We start from the raw sequence: 25,847 nt of genomic DNA on the forward strand, positions 1-25,847 counted from the left end.
CATGATACAGAAATGATGAATTCATATTTGTCAGAAATCATACTAAGTTATCTCTATCTTATTACTGGTTTAAGTCTGTTTTAGACTTTCTCTTAACCATTTAAGACCATCCAGGAAACGGACTGATTGATTATTCCCTCACTAATCACCCCATCTATCTCAAAGATCCAACAATAGCAGGAGCAATAATCTGTTCCTGACAAGGCAAGAGGGAAAACAAATGGGTCTGTGCATTCAGTGTGTGGGCTCAGCTGGCACAAAGACAACACAATGTAACACACATTTACCCGGATACCAGCCATATAAGCGGACAGAGGTCCTCTCTCACCTCACCGGAGAATCCATTTATGGAGAGAGTGTGACCGGAATTCCGAATCATGGCGCCTGGTTTCCCCTCCTTACGAGAGGCTGGAAGCATCATGTTCATGGTTAAAAAAAATAAAGTCAGAAATCATATCTTAAATTTCAAACCGCCGCTCTCTTTAAGTTTTATGAGTGTTTAGGTTAACTAAACTTCATCTTCCACGCTTCATCATGGAAAGCTCCACCAGTTCTATTTCTGGAGTTCCCTATTTTTTTTTAAACTCAAGTCCATATTTGGTAAATGACGTAACGGGACACCCAGAGATTCCCTTTATAATCATACTGCACCATCCAGGAGCTATTTACATGAGCTGAGAGGCGGAACAGACAAAATGAGGGAAAGCATTCATCACAGTTAGACAGCAAACCCTCGAGACTCTGAAGTGAAAAATAAGGAATTGGTTTCATCTCCTCCACCTCTGAGCCGGGATGACTGCTAAGATAGTAGATGAAGTTTCTGCGTCTCTCAGCAGCATCGTAGACAGTATTCCTAAAGATGTGTGTGCAGCGGAGAGGGGTCAGCCTTCAGAGACAGCGATTGTTTTTAAAGAAGAGGCTGTAGGGGAGGATGGTCATGAAGGAGAACCTAATGAGAATCCGGACGGTAAGAATCTGATGTCTGGGTGGACGCACACAATTATGGCTGCACCAAAATGTTCCAACTACGACTTTAAAGGGTGTGAAACGGCCCAACGTGCATTCTGATTCTGATTTACATTTCCTTTTTTTCAGGTGACCTCCTGTTTGAGGACAGGAGCGCTTCTGAGCTGCCTCTCCAGTACGTGGCAACTTTACGCACGCACCCTGTGGCGTTCACCGGCAAGTTTTCGGTGGACTCAATAAGTGCAGGACCGTGGACTTCTGGGGACGTCATCAACGTGGTCAGCGCTGACATCGCCGCTCCAGAATCTGTCACGGTGCCTGGATCTCCTTCAGCATCTTCCGATATTTACGCAGCAGGAGGAGGAGGAGGAGGAGACGCAGCGGACGCGGGGGACGGCAACATGGCGCACGGACAGCCCGACATCAGCCACATGTACGCGCCCCCTCATCCCCACCCACACCCGCATCCTCACCCGGCCCCCTCTTACTCATGCAGCGGGGACATGTACCAGGACCCGTCGGCAGGGGGCTACCTGGCGACATCCACTTGCGCTGTGTCCTATCACCCTCCTCCGTCCTACTCTGCGCCCAAACCGCCCGTTGACGGCGCCGCGCTGCTCTCCATCATGCCTGACTATGGAGGGTTCTACCAGCAGAGCTGCCAGAGAGATATTCAGACAGCTTACTCGGAGAGGAAATCACTCCCCTACCCCCTCGACTCTCTCAGGGTGCCTCCCCCTCTCACTCCTCTCAACACCATCAGGAACTTTACGCTCGGTGCGCCCTCCCCGGCGGCCGAAGGTCCAATGGCCGCTGCTTTCCCCAGCCACCAGAACCTCCCTCTTAGGCCGATCTTGAGACCCAGGAAGTACCCTAATCGCCCTAGCAAGACACCCGTCCACCAGAGGCCGTACCCATGCCCGGCTGAGAGCTGCGACCGAAGGTTCTCACGGTCAGACGAGCTGAGTCGACACCTGCGCATCCACACCGGCCACAAACCTTTCCAGTGCCGCATCTGCATGAGGAACTTCAGCCGCAGCGACCACCTCACCACCCACATCCGCACGCACACCGGAGAGAAGCCTTTCTCCTGCGACCAGTGCGGGAGGAAGTTCGCCAGGAGTGACGAGAGGAGAAGGCACATGAAGATTCACCTCCGGCAAAAGGAGAAAAAGTCCGCTGCGTCTTAATCCACACTTTGCGCACAGGATGCTGCTGAATGTAAACTTTGTGAAGTGGAGCATAATGAGCTCCTGCCACATTCTATACTGCCAACACAGCCCAACATGTCTCCTGTCACAAAAGAAGCCATATCTGTCAGACATGCAGGGAGAATCACAACCGAGTGTTTGTTTCCTTATTTATCAGAGTAACTAAAGTAGAAGTCTCCAAAAGCTGGACACTGTAATACATGAAATACTAAGGTTTACATGGCAGATGGTGCCAGACACCACCACCACCACCACTACTACTGCTTGCAAGACATTGTGTCTCCTGCTATGCTTCATGTCTCAGGGATTCAGGATGAGACTCCTGCAGGTCGGGCATGCAGCAGGGTTTACTGCTGCTGCTGCTGCTTTCATATGTGGTCAGATCCACACAATCTGCTCATCTCACAAATCACCTGCTCCCCCTTAAGGTGCAAAATCTCAGCCAATCTAAAGCAAGAGAACATGCAGCTTCAACCACATCCAGCTGGAGAGGTCCACTCATTCACTGATGTTAATATTGTATTTTATCATTTAATACCACTAACAATGATTAGTGATGATTCAGGGGGTGGTCACTGAGGACGGTTTCTGTCATGTTAAAATGTTGTTCCACACACATGAATTGGTTTTGAAGTTTCTCTGGGATTGTAGCTTGATAATCTGTTTTATGGTTTTTGTTTTTTTGGTGGTTTCTACCAGATTACTGTGAGATCAAGAGAGTCACTGGAAAAAAGAAATATTCTGTTCTTGTGTTTTTATCATTTTTATGCAAACAAGATGAGCACTGAAGCTTATCTTACAGACAGACTGATGCTTATTGTGGATGCAAATAAATGTTGACTTGGTCCTTTTTGCTGTGTGACCTGCTGTCTCTGAATGTTTGTGGACTAGTGGAGGTCCATGCGTTGTTTCGTGGTATAGACCTCTTAGCTCTAGTAAAGATGAATCTTAAAGTAATATTCAAACTAGTCTCAGCTATTAGTGTGGGGCTGAAAGGTATAGATGCAGCCACTCGTTGGCCTCAGTCTCAGGTAGAACAGGTGTCATAGGGCCGATAAAGGCCTACGCTGTCGGGGGGCAAACATGATCCACTGAGCAGTTCCCTGTCCCCCTAAGTCCCCCTCTCACCCTCTGACCTCCTCCTCTCTTCTCATTAGTCTGGTTTATACAGTGATTCATGTCATAATCTGTGTTTGCTGTCTTTCCTGTAGTTTTGTGCCTCTCTCTCTCTCTCTCTCTCTCTCTCTTCCTCTCTGTCCAGACCTGCATGCTGACCTGCAGTCCGGACCCTGATCATTCCGGTGCTTATTGCCTGCACCAGTCTCTGCTCATCTTTGTTTTAATTACTATTATTTATTAACTGATGATATAAACTGTAACACAATAGTTTCAGCTTGACAACACCAACAACCATCATGTTTGTTCTCTGTAATGTAAGTTTGTGCATGTTAGTTCCTCTCTCTCTCTCCTTCATCCTCTCTGTCCTGTCTCCCTCTTCTTCTCCTCTCTCTCTCCTTCATACTCTCTGTCCTGTCTCCCTCTTCTTCTCCTCTCTCTCCTTCATCCTCTCTGTCCTGTCTCCCTCTTCTTCTCCTCTCTCTCCTTCATCCTCTCTGTCCTGTCTCCCTCTTCTTCTCCTCTCTCTCCTTCATCCTCTCTGTCCTGTCTCCCTCTTCTTCTCCTCTCTCTCTCCTTCATCCTCTGTCCTGTCTCCCTCTTCTTCTCCTCTCTCTCTCCTTCATCCTCTCTGTCCTGTCTCCCTCTTCTTCTCCTCTCTCTCTCTCTCCTTCATCCTCTCTGTCCTGTCTCCCTCTTCTTCTCCTCCTCTACCCGGCCGACTGTCAGCAGGAAGGTTCTCTTTATGAGTCGGGTCCTGTTCAAGGTTTCTTCCTGGCTTTTCTTGCCACTGGTGCTTTAAAGGGGGTTCAGGCTCTGAGTTTTTGTGAAGCACTTTCTTTGAATTGAACTGAATTAAAGCTACAGTGATTCTTGTGCCAACACCTTTCTTACCCGTCTTTGACAACTAGGTGAATGGATACAGGATAATTAAGACATTGGACAGATGTATGTATTCATGGTTATCTCCATCAATTACTTTTCTGTGTCTTATAATGTGACAGTGCTATAAAAATGGTTTACTTGTGCCTTCAGTCCAGAAACAACTTCGTTAAGTTAAGTTAGTGGTACACGAACCACGGCCCACTCCAAGAGTCTGCCTTGAAGCTGGTGATGGTTTTCAGTTGACTATATCACTATAACACTTTCACAAACATGTTGTGAAGATCCGACTTTGATTGATGGCTGTTGTTTAAGTAACACAGGACACTGACATCTTCCATTGACTGAAAACACCTGAAGGTGGAACCCGGTGGATTCTAATGTGGCCCTGAGGGCCACATATGAATCTTTGAGGGCCACATGAACCTTCGGGGGCCACATATGAATCTTTGAGGGCCACATATGAACCTTCGGGGGCCACATATGAATCTTTGAGGGCCACATATGAACCTTCGGGGGCCACATATGAATCTTCGAGGGCCACATATGAACCTTCGAGGGCCACATATGAACCTTCGGGGGCCACATATGAATCTTCGAGGGCCACATATGAACCTTCGGGGGCCACATATGAATCTTCGGGGGCCACATATGAATCTTTGAAGTTCACATTTTTTGCAACTAACTCATGTAACATTGGATCATTTTCTTGAACATAATAATCACAAAGTGAAATATTTCCGTTTTATTGAATTGGTTCTTTTATCACTGCCAAGACTTGTGTGAAAATCAGTTGATGTTTTGGTTGATATTTATGCAGAAATATGAAACATTCTGAGGTTTACAAACTTTCATGCAGCACTGTGCATCACGATGAGTTAGCCAAGGAGTTTACAAATGTTTAGGTGGCAAAGTCATGAAGCTGAGACCCAGACAGTGTCCCACAAAGAACATGTTCCTTAATGGTTCATCAGAAAAACACAATGCTGATATCAAAACATCTGAAAATGGATATTAAGTTTGGGATGATGTAGGTCGCAGTTACGTCTCTGATTGGAACCACAGACTCTAGTCTTTGGGTAGACATAGTTCCTGGACAGAGAATGGATTAGGAAGACACACTCTGTTAACAATAGCTCAGTAATTTGCTAATATCAATCTAGCCAATTAAACAGCCAGATTACTCAAAATCCATGTTGAGTCATTTCTATAGAGGAAGAATTTGCTGGTTTTGTAAGGAAGCTGCGAACGTTTTCAGCCTACAAGAGCTTTTTATGCTTTCAGAAGAAGGGGATCACACTTTAAGCAGAAAAAAGAACTGAACACATTTTAACAGCAACACTGGTCCTGGATAATCCAAATCTGAGCTTTTTGTTTGTCAAAAATCAGCCGACACACGTCCCCACCTCCATAAAGCAAAACCATACATCAGTAAAGGCCTTTCTTCAATTATGACCAAAATCTCAGCAGTGGGCGCTTTAGTTTTATTCCATTACAAGTTTTAAAGGAATCACAATTTTTCCAGTCTTTGCATGGATTTTACAAGCTGGCCTTTCAGTAGCAGTTCATGTGTGCTGCAAATCTTATTCTATAAACCTTATGTTGATTACATTCCGCCTCAACGTGTCCACAAACATATTCATCATGTTTATGGTGTAATCACAAAGACAATTTAGACATAGAAGTCCGGCGAAAGGGGGAAGTTCTCCTCTCTTTAAGATAATTTAGTGCAGATATTCCAAACAAGCCCAGGCCTCAGGATCCAAGTCTTCTTAAAGGAACATGAAGGCAGCCTTCAGAGTCCCAAGATGATGTGAGAAAGACTTTCAGTCTTCAAAAAGTTTGGATGCTGTTTCTGACATGTCTCGGTGCTGCAGAGGGGTTGTGCACACACACTGCACCCCACATGCAGAGCAGCTGTTAGTGTAACTGCAATGGGAACTTTAGACACCAACCACTGAAACAGCAGCAAGAATAGACTTTCCGATTTCCTCGAACGCAGCATCGTCACTAGATAAAAACAAAGGTTCTTATTTTAGCTCGTTATTCATCATCTGTGAGTCCAATATTGCTGCTTTTACACATTTTAACTGATGAGTGACAAATCAGATTCCAAAATTAGGTATATGCATAATGTTTGGAACTGTGCACATTTTGTGACTTCAGCAGGATACAAAGCCCTCACGCTGCTTTGCTGGTGCCCTCCTCCTGAAAGGCTGGAGACCAAACACAATCTTTCTCCAGATAATGTAGAACATATATTTCCACTGGCATCAGCAGGAGGCTGTTCTCTGGGCCTGAGGTTACTTTGTGCTATTGTTTTATTTCAGTTGTTACACTCCTGCTCATAAATAAATCCCCCCTCTAATTAGCATCTATAGGTTTTTACGTCACTGACTACAGAGTAATAACGGACAAAGACCCATCGTTGATTTAATCAGTCCAAAGGCCCAGGGCCACTTGTAGCGTGCAGGAACACGAGCAGGCCGAGAAAAGAAGACATGTTGCGGCCGGTCAGTCAGACGGATCAGAGGGAGACCTCCGGGCCAGGGTAAGGCTCCCCACCGCACCAGAAATCCGAGGGCTGTGAAATCTCCATGAGCCAGACCTCCTTCTCCTTCTGCTCCGTCTGTTCACTGTTCTTTAACTCCGCGTCTGTCAGAACCTTGTAATAGTGACAGTCCCTGCCGTCGTCCGGGTCGTACGGAGGAGCTAGGATATCCATAAACGCCGTCGGCCCGTCCACGGCGTCGATCTGGTGGAGGTTGTCCCGGTCAGGGGTGAGCACGCAGGGGCCGCTCTCCTCCGTGTACTCCCCGGTGGAGCGGAGCATGGAGCGCCGCAGCGCGCCCATCTGGGCCGGGTGAGGGGGCGCAGCCTGCGTGCTGCCGGCCGGCCGCTCCAGCCTGTCGTAGCAGCTGATCCTGACCTTGCCGTACATGACTTTGAGCACGCCATGCATCCCTGGGTGGTCGTGCAGAGGGATGGAGGCGCCGCTCGTCAGCAGAAACACACCCATGCTGAACTGGTCCGTCTCGCAGATGTGCATGTAGGTGACCGGCGGCGCGCCGTGGTGGTACGGGTGAGGAGGGGGCACCCCTGAGCCGTCCTCGGCTCTCCGCGGGACGAGCTTCAGGTCTGCAGCTCGCACTTCCGTCATTAGGCTCTTCAATTTACTGTGGTTTTCCAGGAAAGACTTTCCGGCCTCTTCGCCGGTTCTGGGCGGGTTCCTGAATGTGACAAGAGCCTGTCGAGCTATTCTCTGCACGATGGAGGTCATGTTACTGTCACCTGGCATCATACCGAAGCGTGAGCAACCCTGACCGGTCCACTTGTCCCCCGTTAGCCGTAGCCCTTAAGCTATCGTCGAAGATCGTGTATTAACGAGAGTGCTCGCTCCCACCACGCCACTCCTCCAAAGTTAGGCCTCTGCTGTGCACGTCACTGCACCTAACTTCACAAAAAGAGAAACAAACCAAACACACCTGGTAAACACCAGGAGAGAGTGAAACCACTAAACCACAGAAACAATTCTAGCGGCGGAGTGAGACCTCACCTGCATTCCCAGCTCTCTCAGTCCACCACGCACTGGATCTGTAGTTTTCTGCTCCTTCGTGAGGTCATTCATTCGGTTTGTTTGATTACGAGTGTTGTGTGTAGTGAAGTAACACAACACGTACACGTTAGTGGAACATCTAGGCGACTTTCAGGCGGCCCTGGACACAGCAGCGGTCAGCCCCCTTCCCTCAGTCCCCCATTTTTGAATAACTGTCAAACACGTCCGCACCAGACACACTTCACAGTTTACGCCTGGTGCATTATGGGAGATGTAGTCGCCAAAGGCCTACTCTAGGGAGCTCTCCGACAAAACATAACATTTCAATCACACGCAGACATTATAGCCTGGTTATGGTCACACGCTTGTCTTTTAACACAAACGTTTTATTTTAGATAAATATAACAATTTAAAGTAAAGCTAACTGCTAATAGTGTGGACTACAATACCCAGCATGCCACAAAATGTATTAACTTTACATGATCTTTGCTCACAGGCATTAAACAGTCACGATAACGTAGCCTATAGGTCCTCAGCTGACAAACAGGGAAAGTCCGGATGCAGGACTGAAACACATTAGTCCCAGCAGGAGCATTAACACTGTCCACCCTGAAGACAATCTGAGACCGAGCAAACAAGCCTGTCCAACAGCCCCGTTCTGAAAAAGAAGCTCAAATACATAAATACACAAGTCTGTCTTTCTCTGTATGAACACATGCATGCATACAGGTAAAAATGCACAATTGAATAGATTTAGAAACAAACATGTGTAAATGTTGGTGAATGAAGGCTGTATTTAAAACTGAAACAAACACACTTTGGTCCCTGTAAGATTAATAATGACTCACATCAGAGTGTGACTCACTTGTTGTGGCACATCATGAAGATGTAGGCACCTAATTTAGACAGCTTTCTACTGGGAAACATACACACACACACACACACACACACACACACACACACACACACACACAGACACACACACACAGACCCACACACACACAGACACACACACACACAGACACACACACACACACACAGACCCACACACACACAGACACACAGACACACACACACACACACAGACACACACACACACACACACACAGACCCACACACACACAGACACACACACACACACACACAGACACACACACACACACACACAGAAACATACACACACACAGAGACACACACACACACAGACACACACACACACACAGACACACACAGAAACATACCCACCCACAGACACACACAGACACACACAGACACACACACAGACAGATGACAGCCCACCTTATGGAAATTTGCCCTGATGAAAATATTTGCTTTGCAGAATTTATTGGACTGTTAAAATATCTATTTGTGTATATTGCTGAGATCAAAGCAGTGAGAAACAGGAAGTGGGACAGAGGACCATCATCCATCACAACATGAAGGTTATTTATAAACCGAAGGAGGCATGCATCTGTGTTAAATATTGTGTTGTCCTGTCATTTAGTATATAAATAAAGAGACTGAGACTGTATCCTTGTGTCTTTCTGCTTACGGAGTTTTTGATTGGTTTGCATTGTTCTCTTTGTGTATGTTATGATGTATGGTATTATGGTATTATGTTATGAGTGCTTTCCTGAAATGATTTCACTTCACTAGACGTTTCTTTGTATCATTTTGAATGCATTTGTGGTCATTTAGATCTTTCGATGTTTTTTTATGATGAACTTTTTGTGGTTGTTTGGAATATCCTATAACTAAAAGTTATGTGTGCAAGCTGTTCCAGTGGACTGTCAGCAGTTTGGAACTGCAGTGGGTGTGAGGACCTCTGGACTCAGGCTGTCCATTTGTGATCAGTGATCCATGTGGATCTGGAGTCCGACTTGAACGCTGAATGTGAATCTTCCTCCTGCCCACTAAGACGTCCACCCCTCCCCTCACCGATGCTACAATGTGCACTGAAGCTGTGTACGGGAAGTCAGAGTGATCACGAGGGACGCGAACATCTCAGCCCGTGGAGATGTCACCCACTCCCACGCAGCTTCACTTCCTCCCCTGCTCAGCCATCCTCACCCTGTGCCTGCTATAGAATCACTCTGACACCTACTCACAGTGTGACACGGAGGCCTGGTTCATACAACAGAAGTATTCCAGAAGGTGTGTGCGGTCAGCCTGTGACATCACAGTTCTCCAGGAGACGTGTTGTTTTTATTAGCAGGAAGTGAAGGCCAGCTGGAAATAGACAGCCTGATTCAGAGCGTGGATGGCTTTACCCCTGATGCCGAGCCAAACCGTGGAAGCCCTGCGTAGGTCGTCCTCCAAATCAAATAAACAGGATGAATTAGTATTCTGCAAGAGGCTGACGCTGCACACACACACACACACACACACACCACAGAGCTGTGTATATTTATAACACCACAGTAAACAGCAGCAGCAGAGTGTGTTGTTGCGTGTAGACTACGGCCTGTTTGCAGCCATGTAAGTCATGTACAAGTACAAATGTATCCAGAGTTTAAAAAAAGCTAAACAAAAACACAAAAATAGACTGCTTACAGAATCCAATGCAAAAGGGGCTTTTTGTGAAGCCTAAATGTTACAGTTCCCATGAGTTTAAGCTGCTGTTGCCAAAGACAAGCAAAGTGGGAGTTTCAGAATTTCAGGAGTTCAAAGACCCGTTTGTTTGTTCAGCGTCTGACAGTTGCAGCGACATGAAACAAAAGAAGTACAGCTGTGTCAGAACGCATCCGGTTCAACATCCAGTGCAGCACTGAGCCATGTGTCCGACTGTTCTAAGGTATCTTCAGTATTGATTTTAAACTCATGTTTTCGTTCCTCTGAGGGATCATATGTTTGCATCATGACCATAACCACCATGCTTTCAGGGGCTGCTGGTTAGATTCTTTACCCAGAGAATACAACACATACCCCCACTGGAAGGGATGAAGAGTGAGCCGCAGCTCTTATTAAGTGTCAAACACAATGCTTTGTAATAAACAGGAAATCCTCCACCGTCCTAACAATAGGAGCGACCTTTACCGTCCACAGGAGAATGCACCTCCACAGACCTCATACTTTAAAGGACGCAGCCCCCAAAACTGAGACATGTCTTCAGTTCAATACATGCATTTATGGCGTATATACTGTGGAGCATTCTGTATGTCCCTACGCTTGTTCAATCATCTTTTTCTTTTTTGATTCTTGGGGTAACCACCACACCACACACAGAAACAAGTGTTTACACTGTTGAAGGCCAATCGGGGCTGATCTGAGCTTTGCGTGCCATTGTCCCTCAGACAGTAAAACTCGAGTGCATCCAAATGTGTTATGTGACAGAGGCTTTGGTCCGCAGAGTAAAGACAGGAAACTGAATGTGGAGGCCAGAAAATCCCACAGGGAACCTTCGCATGCAGCTACTGACATCACACATAACCCCGCTTTTACTTTGAAAGTCAATGAAATGTATTTCGACTTGAGGCTTTTAAATCCTCTCTGAAAACATTTCTTTAACTCAGGTTGAAATGGCTTCATAATGTTTGTTTTTATTTTGTTTTCATTTTTTATGTGTTTTTATTTATTCTGCAGCATGTTGGCCGAAACAGTTGTTTTTAAAATTGCTTTATACATAAAGTTGAGTTGAGAGTTGAGTATTTACCCCCACAAACAAACAAACAAACAAACAGAACCACTCCTGCGTTATAATGTTGGGTCTGACAGACGGGCAGGAGGAGGCTTTTGAAGCGGCCTCATCGTTGTCCAGCAGCTCAGCTGTGTGTGTCTGTGCTTGCAGAAACCTGTTATCTGTTGCCCACATGGCCTCAGACGGTTGCCGGCCTGTAGGGTTACAGTCTGTAGATGCTCATGCTGATATGGCTGCGTGACTCTTTCAAAATAACATCTTTTTCTCCCTCACCCTCTGCATTTGATCGGCCAGCGTCAAAGCGATGATTTCACGGCCCTGAGCGTGCGGACCCAGAGCGTCGGAGTGACGTCAAAGAGTTGTGTTATCGTGTTTGCTCTGTCTATGAAAGATCAACACCAGCCTGCAGTATTTGTTGACATGCTGTAATTCAGTTCAGAACCATAACATAACAAGCCATTTAACATTCTGTCATGGCCTCAAGTTCACCCCCATATGTTTCCCAATGCATGCAGGAGGCCAGCTAAAACCAAGACAAGAATCTGACACCTGCTTTTCTATACTAATTATTTATGATTTCTTTCATTTATGAAGATTTTAAAGTAGTTAGTGAGTGTAAATGACTGTCTGCCATCCCTCTGTGCAGTCTAATCCCAGACTCCCCTTTCACTGACTAGCATGAAGTCCACAGGGTGACATAAAACCCTGCTGGACTCCTTCAGGGCTTGTATGCAGCGAGTTAGACAGTAGAGAGGAGACACATATAACAGAGTCATGCACTGCCAGGTGGTGGGGACAGCAGCGCAGAGGGACAGCTGTTGGAGTCTTCAGCAGCCATCTTCTATTGGACATTTGAAATGAAAACTATGGGCTGCACATGGACAGGGGAGTGCTGGATGCAAATCACATGACCCCCAAGACCAACAGAGCTGCACAAGCATTGGGTGGGAAAGGGGACAGGCGGGGGTACGGGCAGCACAACAGACTTTCCCTCAGGAGTCAGGGTTTAGGTCCCCCTAACACTTTCAGCTGTTCTCTTTTCACTTGCTGCTAACCAAGCCATTACTTTCCTTGGCTACCACTACCAACTGTCTCTGCCCCCATGAACACATACAGATGCAGCCTGGAGAACAGTTACTATAATAAAAGTACCTAAAAAGAAAGGATGGACTGGTGTAAACTGATCTTTAATGGACAAGCTTAAACAAAAATAAAATATACTTTTCTTTAGGTTTGGGGAAAGTTGATGGCAGGGGCATAGCGGGCAGTAAGGGAGAACACACCCCACAGACATTGTTTCAACCCAAACACCGCAGTTAATCTGATTGCAGAGCTTGAGAAACAGTCACCATAGAGTGAAAAAAAACTGTGTCGTCATGGTGATGACTTTGTTACAGTCTGTTCACACACATAGGCACAGCCACACTAACTCACCAGAGGCCCCTGGGGGCAAAGACTGAGCTGCTTCTAACCCCCGTCTCTCCCACTATGACCTGTGTTCTGTGTGTGTACCAAGCGGGCTTCAAGTTCCCATCATGCAAAGTGCATACATGGAGTTGTTTGGTCTTAATGTTCACCACCATGTCTGCTGAAAACCAAACACAGCATTTCAGCAGAAACACCTCATACACACTGATGGTTTGGACTTGTTTTACAGACACAGGACCTGGACACCTTGCAGTCACTGAGTGGACCATGAACTCCTCTGTATACCAGAGTGTTCTAGAGACAAATGTGAGTCCATCTGTCTGACAGTTAGAGCTTGGTGGAAACTGGGTCATACAACAGAACAATGATCCAAAGCACAGCATCAAAATGACTGAAAAATAAAAGAATCAAGGTTTTAGAATGGACTGGTCAAAGTCCAGACCTCAACCCATATGATAAAGTCATGAGAGACATTTTCCCCTGAGACCTGCATCTGGGGCAGTGGAGCCAGCGACCTTAGTGGAGCCATTAAAACACTGGCAACAAGGTCTGTCCTCAGAGTCTGCTGTTTACACACTGTGTTCAGTGATTCAGTGAGTGGAAGTCCAGAGATGTTAGAGCAGACCTTGACTGGGCTCTGTAAACGGTTCCTGTTCCGAAGAGAGATGGAATGCAACCAGCAGGTTATATATATATATATATATATATATATATATATATATATATATATATATATATATAGGGAACATCCTGGCACTCTCTATGAAGGAGTGAGAGATTTCCTGTGTGGTGCTGCTGACCCCGAACCAGTTAGGTTTCCTACTGCTGCTGCTGGCTCCTCCTGAGGATCTTCTCTGTTAGCAGTCGAATATTGTTCCCAGACATTTGTACTCCTCCATCTCTACAGGCTTCCTGTGGATTACTTCAAGTTACTGCTACTGTATAGGTGGATCCACAAGAAGTGAATAACATTGCTTAATAAATATTGGCAGAGTTTATTATATTTACACACAAAACACATGGAATTACCAGAGGGGGTACTAACTTTTGAACATGACTGTCTATGGTCTGACCCTGGAGACTGCGGTCAGGACTAAACTATTAAAACAGAAGCTCAAATAAGAAGCACAGCTTCTGTCACACATGGCTACACTAAAACATGTTACACATCAAGTGTCAGTAAAAGGTTCACTACAACTATGTATTTATTAGAACACTGTGACACCTAGTGGCCACATTGGGCACTGCAACAAGACCAATTACCTACACAAGAAAGGCCAGCCGGCTGCATGTGGCACCAAGTTGAGCAGCTATAGTACCTAATGACATATTTATGATTTTACAGTATCGCATTCAGATTTAAAGCATTACATTAAACTCAGTTCAAGGTGTATAAGGTTCTGTGCCATAGCCTGCCATGAAGGATATATATGGCCATTTTAATGCCATTTTTAAACGTTTAAGAAAAATGGGAACAACAACAAAAGGACATGGTCTGACAATTTACAAAAGGAGGCTCCATGGTTACTATTATGTCATGAGGAAAACAGGTTGGAGTGTGAAGCTGAACCCATACAGGTCAATGGGAAATTCCTGTTTCTTTGTGCCTACAGTTTCATTAAATCAGTTCACATGACAGATTTATGAATACGTATATTATGAATATGAATAATATATTTGGTTGGATATCAGTGTCCTAAAGACAAAAGAAATGATCACAGACTTCTGTTCCCTGTCAAAATAAACAGACAGGCAGTTGGTGCTGTGGTGCAGCACTATCAATATTTGGGAATAATCATTGCTGATGATATGTGTGCAAAGGCTCACGGAGGGTGTATAATACCTTCCTTAATACCATGATGTGACTGTCTGGTACTACAGCACCCTCTAGTGTTTAATATGGTAAGTGCAGCAACCTAATGGTCTCATATTATAATGGCCCTGGTTCCTCAGGGTTTAGGATCCTGTGGGTCAGATCCCGTGGTTGCAGTTTGTCTGCTCCTAGGCTTGTTGTCGATATTAGATTTACACATGTTTAATACAATGTTTCCGCTTAATTAAGTCACTGGTTTCACGTATTAACTAATTAAGATTTGATAAATCAAGTAAAGATTTCCGTGGAAGACCTCAGTTGATTCAGGTCATTTTTGGCTTATTAATGTACAAACAATACTCCACAATGACAAAGAGCTGCTTGTTTAGTGGTTCTTGCCATAATATGGATTTGAAGAGTGGTTGAACAGGGATACTCCCTCACTTTATTTACTTGATCATATGACTGGTATTGTATGCGTGTACTTGTACTTGCTAGTGATGTCTGTGACCCTGTACTACAGGACAAAGCAGGTTCAGGAGATGGATGGAGTACTGTTTTGCTAGGTTAAGGGATATGTGCACATTCCCACAGGGCTGCTGTAGGTTTGTTGACTCTACGTTCCTGGTTGTTCAGACGAGTTAACAAAAGAAAATAAGGGAGGACAAAACCATCGTCTGCCTGCTGCTCCGGGTTCTCATGAGGACCAGTAGCAGCACAAAGCCTTTCAAAATGTTAGTACAATTTATATTTCAATGTAATAAAGTTATACTTATAATTTAAAATAATCTCAGTATGATCATCTTAATATTATTCAGAAACATGTCAAAAGGATTGTTTTTATAAAATCAAGAATGTAGGATAGACGAGCAGGAAGTAAATGATCCTGCCTCAAAGAACATCGAAGAAGAAGGAGTGCTGACTGTGGTGGTCTTTCCTCCAGAGCAAGGATTTATGGAGGCAGCTCTTTGTATGCTGGACGCCTCAAGCACTTCTGTCTTGCTGTGTATGTCTAGTAGGTCTACAGCACACATGCACAGTATGTATTGTTTTATTTCCTGTAGTCAAACACTAGTTTTAGTTAAAATGTATTCTTCTTTTTGTGTTTTGGCATCATGTTGTTTCTACTGTTTCCCATTCGCTGCAGCAGGGGGCATCATTTTCCAGGCAGGCAGACCCTGGTGTTTCCAGACTGTAACAGCAGCCGTAATAAAGGCCTAATGGCAGAAGGCTCATTTGTGACTGACACAATATGTGAGCAATTAGTTTAAATAGAATAGAATAGAATAGAATAGAATAGAATAGAATAGAATAGAAGTACTTTATTCCTCCCGGGACATTTCCCTGTTACAGCAGACATACACAGGCACTCAGCATACGAACATAGATCTCTGGAGGTAAAGACAGTATAAACATTTACAAGAAAATAGATCAATCCTGCTGACACCACAATGACACTGTACACCACTTCTTTCTTCCATCCTGCAGTTTCACTGGATTCACACATTCTATGAACTGATATCAATGATGAAAATCAACATTAGTTCCACCCGCCACAGAAACAGCAGCCCAGCACGAGGGCTGGACCGGCCTTATGATCTGAGTCACATCAATGACACAGGTGTCATTTATCCTGCCAAGAAACCAGCCGCCCCTCTGAGAGGAAGAGTGGCCGATCTCCTGGCTAACCACACAAGTACCTGCAGGGCAGAACTGCTGCATTCCTTTGAAGGCATTACTGACTGTTAACATAGCTGCAGGAAAAGTAAAGTATGGACCTTACAGGGCTGCTCATGTAAAAGTAAAGAAGTATAACATACATACAGCAGGGCTCTAGACTAACTTTTTGCACTGGTTGCACTGGTCGCCTAACCTTTTTTTCTTGGGTGCACCGGCACAAAAGTTAGGTGCACCGCATCACACAGCAGTTTGTTTTTTAAATGCTGTCCATATATTTTATGGATCAGGCTTTAACTTGACGCCTATCCTAACGCAGAAGTTCTTTTCATCTTCTCTCATCATCTGCAGCTACATCTACTGTTTACCTGACGGCCTCGCAGGGCTGTAGCCAAAGTTTTAGAAATACTGAGGTCCAAAAATTGATCTCTAGTAAATATGAACGGGCTTAATAATCACATATCATCCTAAACTGACTTTGGACCTTGTTTAATGAACACAGGTAAATACAAATAAATAAATACATGTACCGATAGTACTCATTCAAATTATGGACAAACCAGCCAACAGGTCTGCCTGTCAGAAATCCATGATGAAGATTCAAAGTTACAGAACTCTTCAGTTCCCTGTTTGCTTTCTCTCTGTATTTTCTGGCTGTCACTCCTCACTTATCTATCTGCCAATGGGAATTAAAAATTATTAAAATCATATACACCTTTATTTATTTAATAGTTGTGATTGAGATATATATTTTGTTTTCTTCAACACTTTTCTAATGCAGCTACAGTATCTCTGCTCTCATCTTCCTCACCTCTCTTCCTCTCTGCCTCTGTCTCCTCTCTTTCTAAAGCTGAGCTCCAGCTGACAGACTTTTCATTCTGTTACAGTTTCAGCTGTATGCAGATATCATACTGACAGACAATGCTCCACTGTAGCAGGATAATAAGTGTTTAAATGGGCGTTCATCATGTAACCATGTTCTATAACTGCTTAAACCAGCTGACTGCTGTCAGTCAGTGACTCAGCCTTCATGGATGAACCACACAGGTCAGATAACACTGTCCTCAGACCTGTTGTTCAGTCTGTTATGATGCTACGAGCACGTCACGCCCCCTCCCTGAACAGGACCGGCTCGTTATCATCACTCATTCAGGTCAACAGCAAATTAGCAAAACCCGCATAGTAGCAACAACTCTTCCTCCTCCGCACATGTTCACTTAAACTGCGGTTTCTGCAGCGAAACGTCTTTAAACCCTGTCTGTCTGTCTCCGTGTGTGCGCGCGCTGCGCGCTACAGTGAGAGGGTCGTATGAGTTCTGCACACACGTTTTAAAAAGTCCGGGCCGAAACGGACTTTGTTCTCGTCACCTCGGTAACATGAACAGATCTCTCTGTTCTCGTGCAGTATGGAACAAGCTTTATCACACAGCATCAGCTCTGCGCAGCATATGTCCGCGTTCTTCTCTGAATGTTCGGTCTCAGCTGACCGCAGCAAACACGTTTTCAAAGATACACACACGGAGGTCCCGCCCTTCACCGTCTCTGATTGGTTGAGACCACGATATGGGCCCGATGTGTGTCTGTTGCTGGAGACTTTTGAGAGTCGCGGAGAATGTATCTCCCTCTTACAGCTGGTCGTACCGGTGCGACCTCTGATATTTTTTGGTTGCACCTTTGAGAAATTAGGTCGCATGTGCGCCCAAAATGGTCGCACTCTAGAGCCCTGTACAGAATATATTTATGCATCCAGTCTTTTCAGCAAGTTCAGACCATTTTTAATATCTTTATGTTTTTATGTGCTTTTTGTAATAAAAACCTATGATTTTTTTTGAAAAACACAAAATATGCAATATTTTCAAATCCTGAGGTGCACATTGAGTTACTTGGTTGAGGAGCATTTCTTATTGGCGCCCATCTGGTCACCTGTGACTGGAGGAAAGGCATATACAGTGGCTTGCAAAAGTATTCATACCCCTTGAACTTTTCCACATTTTCTCACATTATGACCACAAACATAAATATATTTTATTGGAATGTTATGTGAAAGACCAACACAAAGTGGCACATAATTATGAAGCAGAAAGAAAATTAAACATGAGTTCATTTTTTTTACAATTAAAAAACTGAAAACTGTAGTGTGTAAAAGTATTCAGCCCCCCTGAGGCAATACGTTGTGGAACCCCCTTTTGCTGCAATTATAGCTGCAAGTCTTTTGGGGTATGTCTCTACCAGCTTTGCACATCTACAGACTGAAATCTTTGCCCATTCTTCGTTGCAAAACAATTCAAACTGAGTCAAATTAGATGGAGAACGTTTGTGAATAGCAGTTTTCAGATCTTGCCACAGATTCTCAATTGTATTTAGGTCTGGACTTTGACTGGGTCATTCTAACACATTAATATGTCTCATTTTAAACCATTCCACTGTAGCTTTGGCTTTATGTTTAGGGTTGTTGTCCTGTTGGAAGGTGAATCTCCGCCCCAGTATCAAGTGTTTTGCAGACTCCAACAGGTTTTCCTCCAAGATTGCCCTGTATTTGGCTCCATCCATCTTCCCATCAACTCTGACCTGCTTCCCTGTCCCTGCTGAAGAGAAGCAGCCCCAGAGCATGATGCTGCCACCACCATGTTTGACAGTGGGTATGGTGTGTTCAGAGTGATGTGCAGTGTTAGGTTTCTGCCACATATAGCGTTTTGCATTTAGGCCAAAAAGTTCAATTTTGGTCTCATCTGACCAGAGCACCTTCTTCCACATGATTGCTAGGTCACTCACATGGCTTCTTATGGTTTGACTGTAAAGACTGTTAAGTAAGTTTCTGAAGGTCCTGCCAGGTGTTTCCTGTCGGTGTGGTAAATGTGTGTGCTGTCATGTAGGTGAGAAGGTCGAGACGGTGGCATGTGTTGATTGTGTGTGTGTGTTTTCTGCAGGCGTGTCCTTGACATGTTGTTATGTTAAGGTCACAGAGCAGTGCATATCAACATTCAAATGAAATGGGACAAATAGGTTCAGAGAGTTCAGTTGCAATTAACATGGTATGTATGTATGTATATATATATACATATATATATATATATATATATATATACATATATATATATATATGTATATATATGCATGCATGCATGCAGCTGTAGTGATGGTGTTTGGGTTTGTTGCTTTGAAGTAGCTGTTGCCCAAGCACATGTAATTGAGTGGAATGTGTGTTGTGTAGGTCAAGGAGAAGAGTGTGATGAAGCTTCTCAGTGATGTCATAATGCAGGTGTGTGTTGTGTCTGTCAGCATGAGTGTGTTGTTAGAGATGAGTTTGTGTAAGCAGATAGATGTGTAGTCTTGAAGTGTTAAAGTTTATGTCTTTGTGTGGTAGGCCCGGGTTGTTATGGTAACAGACGTGTGACAGCCAGCGTCAGCAGCTGTAGCAGCTGTGGGTCAGGTAAGAGATTGTCATTGTTGTCGTGTTGTGGTCAGTCCAATTGTGACGTGTTATGTAATGTGTGTACTTTTGTGCAGATGTAGGAGTGAAGAGCTTGATCATGTTGATCTCTTATCGTCAGCACTGGACCTCGCCTGGGTTGTGTTTGTCATCAATGTAAGTGTTGTGTTTGTCGCTGCTGAATAACTGTGTTGTTAATGAGTGTGTTGTCGGTTTGTTGGGTGTTGGGATGTGGGTGGGGGAGCAGCAGGTTAGACCACGCCTCCTGCAGCGTTGGGAACGAGAGGGCGGTGGCTTACCTGAGGACACGTGTGTTATGTGTGTTCAGTAGTGTAAGTGTGTGGGTGACATGAAGTGTGCTGTTGCAGGTGTCTTTGAACTTGTGTGCGTTGTGTTTCAGAGGTCCTGCTGTGGTCGTTTGTGTCGGAGTGTGGAACGTGCCGGGGGTGTGAGCGTGTGTGGCAGCTGAAGGAGCCCCCCGCCCCGAGGATGTGTGGAGTACGGTACGTTAGCGGTGGTTGAGCGGACGGATGTGTAATGAGTGGCGTTAGTGTTATTTGTATTTGTAATCCATGTGCGTTTGTGTAACGGCAGTGTTTATGTAGTGATGTGTAATATGTGTAAGTGGTGATAGCGGTTGATGTGTTTGTGTGTTTGTGTTTGCAGGCGGCCAGAGGGGCGAGTCCACGGAAGTGTGGTGTGATGTCATCGGAGACTGTGTGTTGTGTCTTTATTGTCAGGATGTCCACATTACTCCATCAACAGTCTGCAGCTGATCCAGAACACAGCAGCTAGAGTTCTGACAGGAAGCAGCCAAAGGGATCATATCTCTCCTGTCCTAGCGTCTCTTCACTGGCTCCCAGTGGACTCAAGAATACACTTCAAGATCCTTCTTCTAACCTACAAGGCTCTTCATGGACTTGCTCCATTGTATCTGCAGGACCTGATTGTACCATATGTTCCTAATAGGACACTCAGATCTCTGAGTGCAGGTTTACTAGTAGTTCCTAGGATTCATAAAAGTAGAATGGGAGGACGAGCTTTCAGCTATCAGGCACCGCTACTATGGAACCAGTTACCAATCTGGGTCCGAGAGGCAGACACTGCCTCCACCTTTAAGACTAGACTTAAAACTTTTCTGTTCAGTAAGGCGTACAGTTAGCCTTAGACCTAGTGTGTAGCACAGCTATGCTGCTCTAGGCCTACGTTGTCGGGGGGCACAAACATGATCCACTGAGCAGGTTCCCTCTGACCTCTCCTCCACTCTCCTTAGTCTGGATCATACTGGGTAATATCGTCTCATAATCTGTGTTAACTGTCTTCCTTGTAGTTCTGTGCCTCGCTCTCGCTCTCTCTCTTTGCAGGTCTCAAGACCTGCATACTGACCTGCAGTCTGGTCCCTGATCTGTCCTGTGCTCATCGACTTCACTAGCCCCTGCTGCTCATCCTTGCTACCAAATTACTATTCCTACTTATGGACTAACGATATATATAGATATCTATTACAATATAATCACTGTTTCATCTTGCTGTCATGTTTGCTCTGTACTGTATCATGTTTGTATCATGTTTGCTTCTCCCTCCCACCCCTCCCTCCTTCATCCTCTCCCTCCCTCCCTCTCTCCCTCCTTCATCCTCTCTCTCTCTCTCTCTCTCTCTCTCCCTCCCCCCTCCTTCCTTCATCCTCTCTCTCTCTCTCTCTCTCTCTCTCCCTCCCCCCCTCCCTCCTTCATCCTCTCTCTCTCTCTCTCCCTCCCCCCTCCCTCCTTCATCCTCTCTCTTTCTCTCTCTCTCTCTCCCCCCTCCCTCCTTCATCCTCTCTCTCTCTCTCTCCCTCCCTTTCTCTCCCCCCTCCCTCCATCATCCTCTCTTTCCTCCTTCATCCTCTCTCTCTCTCTCTCTCTCTCTCTCTCTCTCTCTCTCTCCCTCCTTGAAACAGTTGTCAGTGTGTGTTTGTCCAGCTGTTGGTGATGTCACAACGTGTTGTTCAGCAGGTGAAGGACAAGTGGAGCCTGTGTACCGGTTCTGTTCGCAGAGTGCAGCTCATGTTGGTTGGGAGGCTGTATGCGACAATGCTGCGTACCCGAATGTAGGCCGGAATGCTGCGTGAGTCAAGTCAAAGTTGGCCGGAATGCTGCGTCCCCCTGGTGTTGCCTCGGTGTTGTCTCGGATCAACTACTTGTCAATAGTAAACAATTAACAAGTAAACAAGACAGGTACGTCACTATAATAACCGCTTTTTAATGAGTCGATGGTGATTATGAGATGAAAAGTAGTACTATTGACATAATAATAATAATAATAATAACTACAAAAGCATTTCCTGAAGAAAACGAAAGTTTGATTGCAGCAGCTGAAGCATTATTGAACGCTGAATTGCTGGAGAATCTGCTATCTGAACTTAATCTGCTGAAACATGTTGAACTGCAAAAGTTGAAGCTTTTCATGGTAAGCTAAATCATTTTTTAAAAGCTGAAAAAGCTGAAATGTTGAACACTTTATACCTGGAATGATAGCTAAAGTTGTAATATTGGTTAAAGACTGGCACTAATACGTTGTTTTAAAGGTTGGGTAGGAGGTTTCATTCTGATGCACTTTTTGTTAAATTAGTGTAACTTCTCTTTACAATCCCATAGCAAACGATTAGTTCGGCAGTTTCCCTTTGGACTATCTGACTGGCAGACCACAGTATGTAGCCTACAGAGCTGTATGTCAGACAGACTGATCAGCAGCACCGGGGCTCCACAGGGGACCGTCCTCTCTCCCTTCCTCTTCACTCTCTTCACCACAGACTTCACCTACCGCACAGAGACCTGGCACCTCCAGAAACTCTCTGATGACTGCAGTGGTTGGATGTATCACTGGTGGTGATGAGAGGGAGTACAGGTCCGTGGTGGATAACTTCACCTGGAGCGAGAGCAACCACCTACTGCTCAATGTGACAAAGACAAAGGAACTAGTGGTGGATCTGAGGAGGACCAAGGCTCCAGTGACCCCTACCAGCATCCAAGGGGTCAGTGTGGAGGTGGTGGAGGAGTACAAACACCTGGGAGTGTACTTGGACCACAAACTGGACTGGAGTAAGAACGTGGACACTGTGTACAGGAAGGGCCAGAGTGGCCTCTACTCTCTGAGGCAGCTGAGGTCCTTCAACATCTGCAGGACCATGCTGAGGATGTTCTATGAGTCTGTGGAGCCTTCATGTGTGCTGTTGTCTCCTGGGGCAGCAGTCTGAGGGTGAGGGACACAAACAGACTCAACAGAACCATCAGGAAGGCGGCCATGTTGTGGGAGAGGACCTGGACTCTCTGACAGAGGTGTGTCAGAGGAGGACGTGGTCCAAAATAAAGACTATACTGGACTGTCAATCTCACCTGCTCCACACTGTGCAGACCAGCTTCAGGAGCTCGTTCAGCAACAGACTCCGACTCCCACGATGCACCACTGAGAGACACAGGAAGTCATTCCTGCCCGTCTCAGTCAAACTACTGAACTCTGAACTGTAACAGTCACTCAGACACTGTACATTCATGTCCTGCTCTTTACTATGTAAAGGTTTTTATACAGAGTAAATATGTTCTTTAGATACAACTCAGAGATTTAAATGCTGTCTAGGTATTTAGATATTTATTATATATTTCTATTTCATGCTTCAATTATCGTCTGTAACAAACAAGAATTTCCCCTCAGGGATAAATAAAGTAATTTCTGATTCTGATTCTGATTTAAAACGAAGAATATGAATCATCTGAAGCTATAAAACATCAGCCAATCCTCCGGGTGGACCCTGTAGGAGTATTGGCTGGTTGTCACTCTCTTCCTGCTCTGTGCACCAGAGAGGTACGTGCATGATGGCCGTCTTCGAGCCAGGTCTTATTTTGAAAATTCGTTCATTTCCGGTTTTATTTTGTATGCACTGACGCTCCGCTCGTTTCAGGTGTCTTGTCTTCCAATCCAATCCAATCCAATCCATCTTTATTTATAGAGCAACTTTTAAAAGACAACAGGGTCAGCCAAAGTGCTGTACACAGCCTACCAAGCATAGAATAATTGACTAATAAAATAGAATAAAATGAAATAAAATACATATAAGTTTGATAAAACATAGGGATATAAAACCATACAATAAAAGCACCATGGGGTAAGAACAATAAAACAAGTAAAAGTCAACAACTCAAACAGAGTTAAAAGCCAGAGTAAAAAGGTATGTTTTAAGTGATGACTTAAAAACCATAAAAGAATCCATCTGTCTAAGGTGCAGACTGCAGAGGCAGTTTGTTCCACAGTTTCGGACCTGCGACAGAAGGAACGGTCCCCCCTGCGTTTTCTCCAGGAGAGACTGGCCAGCTGACCTTAGAGAGCGAGCAGGGCAGTGGGGCTGGAGCCTGTCAGACATGTACTGAGGGGCGAGACCATGAAGGAATTTAAAAACAAATAAGAGAATTTTAAAATCAATGCGAAAAGGAATCGAAAGCCAGTGCAATGACTTTAAAATCGGAGTAATGTGCTCTCGTTTCGTAGCCCCAGTTAAAAGCCGCGCAGCAGCATTCTGTCTTCCTCCTTCCTTGTGTGCTCCCTCCTCCCGATGATCACCTGCCTCCCTAATGTGTCTCACCTGCGTCTCATTGTCCTCCCTGCTCCCTGTGTACTTGAGATCATGCAGCCTTTTGTAACCCACATAACACAGACAGCGTCTCACTTCCGGTCACCGCTTTATTGTGGCGGGGTGTGTCCCTTTAACTTCCGGGGCACAACCCCGCACTTCCTCTGGCTCCATGGCCGCTGCCGTCCCTGTGGTTGGCGTGCTCCGGTTAGCATTCTGGCAAAATTAACGATTAAACTGCTTCATGACCCAAACGAACCGCGCCGATTGAATCTACATCTCCGTAAATATCCACTCAGCGGTGAGTCATTTATTGACCCTGCGAACTTTGTTTTATAATCGAATGCGGTGCCGCGGTCATTCACAAAGCCTATAGGCTAACCGCTAGGCTAATGGCTAAGCTAGCGTAGCTAACGCTGTTAATACCGGTCTTTATTTTAATAGACCGTGCTATTTGTGTTACTTTTATGGCCGAACGTTAGGCATAGTGTTAAAGTATCGACTGAATACTTAATTATTGGTTGTTTTGTTCGTTTTGTATAGTTTTTGTTGCTTTTGTGGTTAAAGCCAAACCGGCCTATGGTGCTTCTGAACTGACCCATCGACATGCACAAACAAATTGTGTGTTTGTCTAAACATTTAAATGTTATGAACCTGTGACTAGCTTATTGCTGATTTAATTTGATTCAACTCCTTGAGAGGGGTTGGACTCTCTTCTATTCTGGAGTTGCCCATGGTGAGAGGCGGCGGGCTGGTGTGGGCTTGCTTATAGCCCCACAGCTTAGCTGCCATGTGTTGGAGTTTTCCCCAGTATGTGAGAGGGTCGCCTCCCTGCGCCTCCGGGTTGGGGAGAGGTCTCTCACTGTGGTTTCGGCGTATGCGCCGAACAGCAGTGTAGAGTACTTGACCTTCTTACCGTCTCTGGGAGGGGTGCTGGATGGCACCCCAACCATCTTGTCATCTTGCTGGGAGACTTCAACGCCCACGTGGGCAGTGACAGTAACTCCTGGAGAGGCGTGATTGGGAGGAACGGCCTCCCCGATCTGAACCCGAGTGGTGTTTTGTTATTGGACTTCTGTGCTGGGCATGGTTTGTCCATAACGAACACCATGTTCGAGCACAAGGTTGTCCATCGGTGCACCTGGCACCAGGACACCCTAGGCCGGAGGTCAATGATCGATTTTGTAATCGTGTCAGCTGACCTTCGACCTTGTGTTTTGGACACTCGGGTGAAGAGAGGGGCTGAGCTGTCAACTGATCACTACCTGGTGGTGAGTTGGATCCGTTGGCGGGGGAAGAGGCTGGACGGGCCCGGCAGGCCCAAACGTACTGTGCGGGTCTGCTGGGAGCGTTTGGCCGAACCCTCCGCTAGGGAGATCTTCAACTCCCACCTCCGGGAGAGCTTCACCCAGATTCCGAGGGAGGCTGGAGACATTGAGTCGGAGTGGACTATGTTTTCCACCTCCATTGTCGATGCAGCTGTCCGAAGCTGCGGCCGCAAGGCCTCTGGTGCCTGTCGTGGCGGCAAT

At 45.5% G+C, this 25,847-nt stretch overlaps 2 protein-coding genes across 4 annotated transcripts; one reads left to right on the forward strand and one right to left on the reverse strand.

The window, feature by feature from the left end:
• The first annotated feature begins 719 nt into the window (after positions 1-719).
• On the forward strand, positions 720-2,588 carry LOC114447576 (early growth response protein 2b-like). The gene is made up of 2 exons (XM_028423938.1): positions 720-980; positions 1,118-2,588. Exons 1-2 carry the CDS (start codon positions 793-795, stop codon positions 2,154-2,156), a joined length of 1,227 nt encoding a protein of 408 aa, XP_028279739.1. The 5' UTR covers positions 720-792; the 3' UTR covers positions 2,157-2,588.
• Positions 2,589-4,905: 2,317 nt separating this feature from the next.
• adob (2-aminoethanethiol (cysteamine) dioxygenase b) lies at positions 4,906-7,945 on the reverse strand. 3 transcript variants are annotated; one of them, XM_028423942.1, is made up of 2 exons: positions 7,732-7,945; positions 4,906-7,625 (listed from the first exon to the last, which is right to left on the reverse strand). In XM_028423942.1, exon 2 carries the CDS (start codon positions 7,474-7,476, stop codon positions 6,703-6,705), a length of 774 nt encoding a protein of 257 aa, XP_028279743.1. In that variant the 5' UTR covers positions 7,477-7,625; positions 7,732-7,945; the 3' UTR covers positions 4,906-6,702. The 3 variants fall into 3 exon arrangements, with proteins under 3 accessions (XP_028279743.1, XP_028279741.1, XP_028279742.1); XM_028423940.1 differs by having other exon boundaries at positions 4,906-7,629; XM_028423941.1 differs by having other exon boundaries at positions 4,906-7,660.
• Between the last annotated feature and the right edge of the window lie 17,902 nt (positions 7,946-25,847).

Source organism: Parambassis ranga, chromosome 15 (assembly GCF_900634625.1).
Source record: "Parambassis ranga chromosome 15, fParRan2.1, whole genome shotgun sequence".
Lineage (NCBI taxonomy): Eukaryota > Metazoa > Chordata > Actinopteri > Ambassidae > Parambassis > Parambassis ranga.

Coding starts and splice junctions, on each gene's coding strand:
- LOC114447576 (XM_028423938.1), top strand. CDS start 793: ATGACTGCTAAGATAGTAGATGAAGTTTCTGCGTCTCTCAGCAGCATC. Junction 981..1,117: donor CCGGACGGTAAGAATCTGAT/GTCTGGGTGGAC, acceptor GTTTGAGGACAG/GAGCGCTTCTGAGCTGCCTC.
- adob (XM_028423942.1), bottom strand. CDS start 7,476: ATGATGCCAGGTGACAGTAACATGACCTCCATCGTGCAGAGAATAGCT.